Genomic DNA, 9,264 nt, shown 5'->3' with positions numbered 1-9,264 from the left:
AAAGCCATGAGACACCACGTTCACCACCATCGCAGCAACGTCCACAGAGACGGTGAGGACTCCATGCCAGGAGCACAGCGAGCTGTCAAAGAACAGGACCTGAATAGATGCAAACAACAGCAAGACAGGCAAATACCGAGATGGGAAGACAGAACAAACCCCACCGCCTCCTCGCCGGCACTGGCGCAGCTCCAGGCACAACCCAGGAGCGGCTGCGGGCACGTTTGGCCAGCGGAGATTGTGGGGTGACCAGCGGCAGGGCTGGGCACCGTGCCTGGCTGCGGGAGGAGATGGCAGCAGGGGCAGCTCCGGTGCAGCCCGAAGTGCTGACTGCCACCAGCTCAGGAGCACGGACACAGCCACCGCCAAGCCGCAGACAGGGGAGCATGGCTGGGACTTGGGATGCACACACACAAAAATAAAAACACACCGACAAGATTCACTTAGACAGAAAACGAGTGGCTGACACAGACGTATGTGAAAAACCAAATGCTTTAATCCATCTATCAAGAACAACAGTTCAAATTATTTCATCGGATACATTAATATTGATCCATAATTTACAGTGCTATGGACCATACACAAATTATTGCTGCAGTCAACAGCAGATGAGTATCAACATTACAGTACCAAGCATCATAGCAAGAGGCAGTAATTAATGTCACTTTTTCAAGAAATATAGGTATTTATACTATTATCAACATCAGCTTCCCCCCCAGTGCATTTTATGTCAAACAACATAAACATAAGTGCATTATTTTGTGCTTTGTGCTTTCCTCGCGTACCTTCTTTTTGCTTTTACAGGTTGTAAGAGTTAAATATCGCTTCCTAGGCCAAAAGCAGAAAGGAAGAGCTTCGTGGTAATCTGCACGCTCCTGTCGGATGCACGGCTTTGGCAAAGTGAGAACTGGAAGGTGTCCCGTATCCACCTGGTTGGGAAGCCCCCGCCGGCCCAGTGCCGCACAAGGCACTGCCATTGAGGAGGCAGACTGGGTAACAACAACTGCCCACCTCTCTCCACCTCGTTAACCTGCCTCTAATTGCTGTCTCTGCCCCCTAAGGGATCCCCTGTACAGCATCACGGCGACAGGTTCAGTGATGCACACGGAAGGGGGGAGACATCTCCCGGCACCTGAGCAGCCTGCGTCTCGCAGAGGTGCCCCCGGCGCAGGAGGGACGTTTCCACTCAAGGGGTGAGCAAACGGGGGCTGAGCAGCGAGCGGCCACAGCTGAGCCCTGCGTTCCCCCAGAGCAGTCCCACGTACAGAAAACACACAACCTGGCTGCTGCAGCCAGGGACTTCCATCAAGAAATCCAGCTCTTGATACAACAGCTCGCTTTGAGTCCCAGCTCGCTTCCGCGCAGCACGGAGCCACAACTCGGAAGTCACGGCTGCCAGCAAGTACCAGTGGTTTCACGCAAGTCTGAAAAATATTGATACAGCACAGTCTACGCTTTGATTTCTGAAAGACCAGCATGGGCATCAAACCAAAAGCCTCATTTAATATATTCAGTGGTTTTCAGTTACTACACTCACGTGTGCACACCCTGATTTTGTTGCACAATGCTCCAGAGCTGCCCCATTCACCAGGAAGGGTAACATGCCCCTGCCTTACAGCTACAAGCATTTTACAGCCCTGATTTCCTTTACCTGCCACCACTAGCAAACAGCACCAGCAGAAGCCCATACCTGCACGCTCGGCTTGGGGCTCACCACGGCACAGCTGCCCTGCAGAGAACGCAGCACCCCCTTGCCCCTAGCACCCGGCTGGCCACAGCGCATCCTGCAACGACCCTAGGAAAGACACGTTCCCAAAAGCTGTCCTGGGTGAGGAGGGGGAGAGGCATCACTATCACCTAACTCCTCCTTCCAAAAAAAAAAAAAAAAGACAAAAAAAGCCACAACCTGCCGGTTGCATCCACGCCAACGCAGCTCGCTGCTCAAGCAAAAACAGGCGCAGCCAGGGGCAGAGCAACACGCGCAGACCCCAAAGGACCAGCACAGAAAGCCACGGCCCCACCAAACCCCATGTCCACCGGCGTCAGGAGGAGCAGGGACGGGCACCGGGCACTTCAAGGATCCTTTGGTGGGGAAAAGCCGGCGTGAAAGCTCGGCGAGCCGCAGCGAAGGCTGCAGGAACTCCCGGCACCGTCCTCAGCTGCCCCATCCCTACCGATTCACATTTAATTCCTGAACACTGTAACTGCCGTGACCAAGGTTTCCTTATAAAGCCTGCCAAACTGGCACTTCAGTCACCGTTTTGTTTGTTGCTTTTTTTTTAAAAAAATATTTATTCTACATCATTTCCAGTGTAGCACAAAGGAGAATGGGAAGCTCTTGTTTTCTAGACGTAGGCACCATGCTACACTTCACATCCCGCAGAACGTCACCCTGCCGCTCTCTCCTATGTCACACTTCAGTCAGTGCTAGTCGGGGAAGACTACAGCTAGAGTTTAAGGCACTTCATTCTGAAAGAGATATGCTTGCCTGCCACTTGCAAGTCAATTGTAGGCTGCTACTGAGAAATCCATTCAATCAGTCTAGCTCGTTACACCGTATGTCACCTCCGTAAAACATCTAGGCTTGATATAATACAAGTATAACTACCGTTATTGCATAGGACTACACTCGAGTAGATAATGCACCAAACTACTTTTACAACATTGTTGCGTGTTAAAAATTAATAACATTGTTATCAAGTAACAGTTATTTGCAGATACAGTAATTTACTTTTTTTTGTTTGTTTTTTATGTCAGCCTCAGTGCTGAAATAAAACACAAATTACTATGACGGGTATATTAACTACATAGTTATGTTTCCAAGCATATTACTACTTCTTTTTTGTATCACTAAAAATAAATATGTAAGTTCAGTTTCTCTACAAGTTGTTTTATTACCTAATCTACATCTGTACTCTACCTTAAACGTGTTTAAAAACATTTTCAAAGTGAGACTGTAATATACAAAATATTCTCAAAATCTCTCTTAAAACACAGAACCCTGCATAAAAGCTTCCTTTCAAGTGTTTACAAAGAACGCAGAAAACTTCCAATGTGTTTAAAAAGTCAAAAAAAAGTTGCAATATTAAGAGGCAAAAATCTTACAAATGAAATACAAATATATTTAAAACAAAAAGTTGAGAATAACTAAGGAATCCATGCAAATCAGAATAAACTGTACATTGCAATTTAAAAAAAAAATAAAGCCAATTAGATATGTACAACATAATGTGCCCAGGTGATAAAACATACCAACTTTTTTTTGTCCAAAGAGCGTATACCAACCTATAGTGCTCCTTCTTGGTTTATTGTTGGCGAGCCACCATTGCATGTTACAAAACAAAACTAAAGTCTAAAAGAAAGTTGTACCGTGATCAAAAGGAAAACCCAAATCAGCTCAGAGTAAAATTAAAGAGCACTCCGAGAAAGAGACTCACTTCTCCCTGCAAGTTCTATTTCATTTTCAGCAACAGCATTTTATACCACAATCAACACAATCAGGATGTCTTAACACTTCTCTTTTTTTTGTATTCTGAATGTAATAGAGTGGTTTGTTGTTGTTTTTTTCCCTAAACACTCGTCTATAAAGTCCAAAGTTTGATGGACACTGTATCTTTAAGGCAGCACTATTATATCAATACAATTACAAATTGGACGTTTTTTTGGTATCTTTACATTCTTTAAATTTACATTTTGTCTCCAAGTGAATAGGTTGCATTTACAGTTCTATGACTCCCACCCCCCAGCAGAAACAGACTCTCCATTTGTAATTCTATTGCTTTGAGTAGATTTGACCAGTTCAAAGTTCTTGGCGAATCCAGTTCACAGATACTGTACATATGCTGTACAATATATTTGGAGGCATTGGTAGTTTTAAAATAGAATATACAAGTTCCTTCACAAAAAAATCTAAAAAAAATCCTATATATATAATATATACACACGCACACACACTGGGCTACTGATGAAGCACAAGAAAAAAAATCAAAAAAAATTCTACAAAAGGCAAATTATTTCATCTACTGATCAAGAAACAAAGCAGTTTATGAAAGGTGTGCCAAGTATTTGCTAACAAGCATGGTCGGTGTCCTCCATGCTCACACTGCTCCGCCTGCTACTCGTTTTCGACGCTCCGGGAGACACGGAGGAAAGTAGTGGGTCAGTTACTCCTACGGGAGAGAGGGTATCGTCCATCAAGATATCTTCCAGTTTGGATCCCATTTTTGTAGGAACACTGTAAGTGCCGGTCGGTTCAGTCATGTTTCCGAGGTTGTCACTGAAGGTGATGGTACCGTCAGTGAGATCAAGGGTGGTAGTGCAAGACAGGTCTGTGTGGTGCGGCATGATGTCTTGGTTGCAGTTGTCCAGTGCGGGTTCTTGTTTGATGACCCTGTTGACCATATCAGGGGAGCAAAGGCCGGTGGATGGCACAAGGGACAGTCCATGTGCCCGAGCTTGCATCTCAAGTTCCTGTGAAGGAGGATAAAGGAGAAATTAAAAATAATAAAAAAATTTAAGCAAAATTTGTCATCTTATGACCTTGTGTACTGTGACTTACAGTTTTCTTCTGTTGGATACGAAGTGTTTCCTCCCTTTCCAATGGTGACAAATGTTTGCACCCTGTACATTTCTACCCTGCAGATTTTCAACCAAATAACATTCTCTTGAAGAGCTGGATAAACGCTACCAAACACAGGTCCTTCACAGTTCTCAGAATCTACCCAGAGATGAAACCCAGTGCCCTGCAGAACAGACACATTGCCCCTGAGCCCCTTCTCAAGCCAGTGCCAGGGTAGGGAAGCTTAGCATCATGCTGGGGGAGGAAAGCATTTAAAAAGTTGAAAAAAATGAAACAGCAGAAGTGTAGGCTTAGTGCTTTTCAGAAGTTAGGTATGAAAGCACAGCATGGCTATACAAAGTAGCTACTTCCTGCCGAGACACTGCAAGGGACCTTGCCCACCCTATAGCTCTGGTTAAGAGAAATGTGAAGATGTCAGCCCAAACTGAGCAACACTACTCCTGCAATAAAAACATACAGGAAGGTCACAGGAAGGCTTTAGACTTCACATGCAACTAGGATTCTTTGAATCTTTATGAAAGGCTTAAATCCCACCTTCACGTTTAATTGCAGACGCATTTGACTGAGGGAAGGTAATAAAAGAATGCACTTCAATGCACTTAAATGTCCTTTTTCAAATACAGCTGCAAGAGAGATGTTTTGCTTCTGCTTATGCATTATATTAAGCAATCACAATCACCGTTGTGATTGCACTGTTCCTGGATATTCTTATCACCGAGGTTGATTAACAGCCTCTTCCATTTCCAAGCTAAGACAACAAGCTTGCAATGGCACGCTGCAGGATCAACAGAGAAGGTGGAAAAAGAAGCACCACTTCCAGCAGCTGATGTGCCAAAATCAGAATACAGAGGAGTTCCTTCATCAGAATCAACATAAAAAGGGAAAAATTAGGTTTAGTTTGGGTTATTTACTGGCAGATGTATTACCCATTATTCCAGGGTTGTTGTTTTTGGTTTTGCTTTTTTTTTTTTTATTGAAAAAGGAGCCAGAGCAGATGGGTAATGCAAAGAAAGATGAAAGATGCTTAAAAAGCGATCTGACTTTGCTTTGAAATACCACTGCTTGACGTTGCTCTACAGAAGGGCCATGCTTCTTTATCTTCTCACTTGAGCAAACAGATTCCTCAGCGAGGTACAAGAGCTACGCTGAAGCTCACGCCAGCCTGTTCTATTTTAAATCTGTTTGCTGCCAGACTTGACTCTCAGGTATTTCGAGCTTCATTATCTGCTCTGTGGATTAACTGGTTCAGGGCTCTCCTGTAGCCAGCCCTGCGCACAGCAACACGCAGAAGGGCTCTGCTGAGTGCACTGCAAGTGAGCACTAACACGAGAGTATCTGGGGCTCACAGTCAGCAGCATCCCTGTCTTTGTGTTGTGTGTTCTTACACCCAATTCTACGTGTTTCTTGAATTAACCTTTTATGGAGAGGGGTGGATATCCAGCTATCCTGGAAAACAGAGTTGATAATAAAAGCTGTACAGGCTTCTAGGATAAGGTTACCTATCCAGTTTGAGGTGTAGGCAAGGGAATTTACTAGAGAAATGAAGTTCCCACCCCAAAACTGCTGTGTAATACAGCCTACAGGGAACCTGGGTGAAGCTAAGGATGCAACAGCCCATGAAGAAGACAGCCGAAGGAGGGGAAGATATATTCATGCCTCCCTCTGCTCTCTTCAGGGTTGAAAAGGCAAACTGTTTTAATCCTACAGTCTTTAAGGAACAGAGAAGAAGAACAACAACAGCTCCTTGGACAAAAAGCATCAAAAACAACAAAAACAGCCCAACATCCATAGCTCCTGGTTGTCCTGCTTCAAAAACTCTTGGGGCTCTCACATTAGGGCTGCAGCTGCTCTCAGACTAACCAAAGCAGACTCGACTTTTAACACAGCTGCCAGGAACCCAATGCTGCAGTGTCCGACAACAATACTTCCCCCTGCTCACTTTGACCTGCGAGTAGCGTTTACCCTGCAAACAAAAAGCAGATGACAGACTCCTGCAGAATGACTCCTGCTGTCAGAGGAAAGCTCGGATGTGGCAGACTCCAGTCTGCACAGCCTCTCTGACAGGCAGGGCCTACATTGGTCCCAACAACATTGGTCCCAACAGAATTAAGAAAACCCACAAGCAAAACAGATTTTGTTTATTGCTGTTTTCAGAAACAGCTTCAGAAGAGAAAAAGCCACTAAAGCTGCAAGTCCAAAAAACTCCACAAGCACACCTAAAGCACAACAGACAGCTGAACTGAACTTGATCCAACAAATGGATCATACATGAAGTCCTGGTTCTGGTCTGGCACACAGAAAAAAATAGTACCATATAGATCTTTTTTATAGTATGGCTTGCAACTTATGTTAGCTATACTAGAACACAACCAGACCAGCCACAAGTGCTTTACCAGAACGTTGAGGAGTTTAGGGACCAGGGAGGAGGGGGCAGAGGAGGGCATCTGGCTATTTTTTGGTGTGATTTTATTTATTTTAACTAATGGATCCTGATAATTCTGGAAAAATTCTGCAGACATCTCAGTACTGGTCACTATTAATTAAAATGGTGGCTCCAACTAACCCAAATCCTTATAAAAAAGCTTCAGTTGCATCTATTTGCAGCCACACACTCCAACATCAAGAGCACTTGCAGGTTATGTACCCACAAACCTGTATTCTGAGCAGCAGATGCCTGTTGGCATGTTCCAATTTCTTCTGTCTGTTCTCAAGTTCCTTTGTGCGTTGCTGTTCTCTTTGAAGCTTACGAATGTAGTCCACCGATGCTTTCAGAATAGTTCCCTTATTCCAGCGCATATCCCTTTGAAATCGACACAAAAGGAAAGGTTAAGGCTGCCGTGGGGACTTCATGCTGCAGCCAGTACCTTCCGAGCAGCAGCTGTGATTCCACCCCACGTTATGTAACAGTCAGCTAATAAAATATTCCTTCCAAGCTGATGAATGCAGGAGGCTTTTGAAATGCACTAGAGGGGGCCAGAGCACAGCTATTGCAAGGCGGCGAGCATCGTCCCAGCTGAAGGACACGGAGCCCAGGCGCTGCTCAGTAGTGGTTTGGGCTCCCCACAGCCCTCTGGGCCAGAGGGACAAGCCCCTGCCTTCTGCAAGCACTGCAGAGACTGAAGACCGAGGGCTCCTTTCATTGCCTTCTGCGAGGCTGCACAAAAACCCCACAAGACACCGCTCAAAACATACTGCTTGCTATCTGGGCGATGCCTGATTTCAGCTGGGTAATTAAAAGACTGCAGGGGAACTCGAATTCATAAAGGACCTTATAGGAATTGGTGTTTCTGTGGGAGGAAGACCCGAGGCCCTTCAGCTCCCAAGCAGCAGCAAGCAACGGTCCTCCTGGTGGCACTGTGCCACAGCTGCATCCCAGCGGGAAGAGAAGAGCCCAGCACAGCAGTGTATTTGGATGCTTTAAGCTTAACTCTTGCTAAAAATATAAATGCCGTGTTGCAACCGAGGTGTGACCTTCAGTGAGGGGGGTACAGGGCTTCTACGTTGCCTCTCCCACATCATTCCTCCAACACACAGAGGGTGTCTGCATCATCTTCTCCCCTATGCTGACTTTTTTTAAATAAGGAGAAAGTTCAGCACAGAGTATCCAGACCAAAGATCCACCTGTTCCGTAGGTTGATAATGTGTAACATTACTTTGCCTTAGAGGAAGCTAAAGAGCCTCTCTAAAGAGTATTTATGAGTTAAAATAGTCTGCCCCGAAGCCTCACTGGGCATTGATTCACATTTAAGTGACATTTTCAAGCTCCAGAGCATGAGAGGGGTTCCTTGCTATTGAACCAGCATTAGGTAAATGCTAAGACAAATCGGTAACACCGGAATTACCTGAAAGAACTACAATGTGCCTTTTGGGAAATTACCACAAACACGGCAAATTATCGGTTTAACAGACACAGACCTACAGTCTTTTTTCTTTATTTTTCTTGGAGGGATGGACAATGTGATGGCTTCCCAGAGGAACTGCCCTCCATTTCTACAAAAAGAAGGATCTGTTCTGTCTTGCCAAGCTATGACATCTAATAAATTCAAAGAATCACTTAGCAAGACAAGCAGCTATGTAGTCAGCTGAGCAGCTGGACTAGACTAAGCGTTCACATCCTGACAGCTCTGTTGCTGGTACAGCAGTCACTCGTAGCATCAGCCCCAATGCTGCCAAAGCACAGGGCTCTAACGAGATGCTGAGCTGCTGCTGGGGTTCTGTAACTATTTTGTGACAAAAGTCATCAAATTGAGAACCTTCAAGCATTTTTACTGCTATGGAAAGCCAACATCAAAAAAGAAAACTCAGGATTTTATGATTTTCTCTCCCCTTTAAATTTAAATTTTCTCTCCCCTTTAAATCTTTAGAAGATTTCTTCTAAAAACAACCACCACCACCCTCCCTTCCACGGACCCGTGGGCACATCATACTCACGGGTCATTTGACTTGGGTATCAAAGTGCCAAGTTCTTTTATACGATCATTAATATTAAATCTTCTTCTTCGTTCAACTTTAGGAAAAACAGCACAAATGTTACAAGTCATATACATTTAATTACAAAGTATAAAGCTTTTAATTAAAGATTTCTTTAAGTGCCTTTGAAATTGTTGCCTGAAGCTTAAAATCTAGTGATGTAGTAATTTATTTTGCTCTCCTACACATAGAGGCAGAAGTTCTGTCTATGCTTT

General features: G+C 44.6%; 1 protein-coding gene across 12 annotated transcripts in view; it reads right to left on the bottom strand.

Annotated features, from left to right (window-relative positions):
• Positions 1–474: 474 nt before the first annotated feature.
• The window catches only part of MITF (melanocyte inducing transcription factor), a 100,256-nt gene continuing 91,466 nt past the window's right edge, over positions 475–9,264 (bottom strand). For all 12 annotated transcript variants that reach the window (XM_040568484.1, XM_040568488.1, XM_040568487.1 and 9 more), the window contains 3 exons: positions 9,011–9,086; positions 7,232–7,379; positions 475–4,470 (listed from right to left, as the gene is read on the bottom strand). In XM_040568484.1, coding sequence (XP_040424418.1) covers positions 4,069–4,470; positions 7,232–7,379; positions 9,011–9,086 — 626 coding nt within the window. In that variant the 3' untranslated portion in view covers positions 475–4,068. The remainder of the gene's footprint in view (positions 4,471–7,231; positions 7,380–9,010; positions 9,087–9,264) is intronic.

This window comes from Cygnus olor, chromosome 10, assembly GCF_009769625.2.
Source record: "Cygnus olor isolate bCygOlo1 chromosome 10, bCygOlo1.pri.v2, whole genome shotgun sequence".
Taxonomy (NCBI): Eukaryota; Metazoa; Chordata; class Aves; order Anseriformes; family Anatidae; genus Cygnus; species Cygnus olor.
The sequence above is the reverse complement of the archived record's forward strand: the minus strand, read 5'-3'. Positions and strand labels throughout refer to the sequence as shown.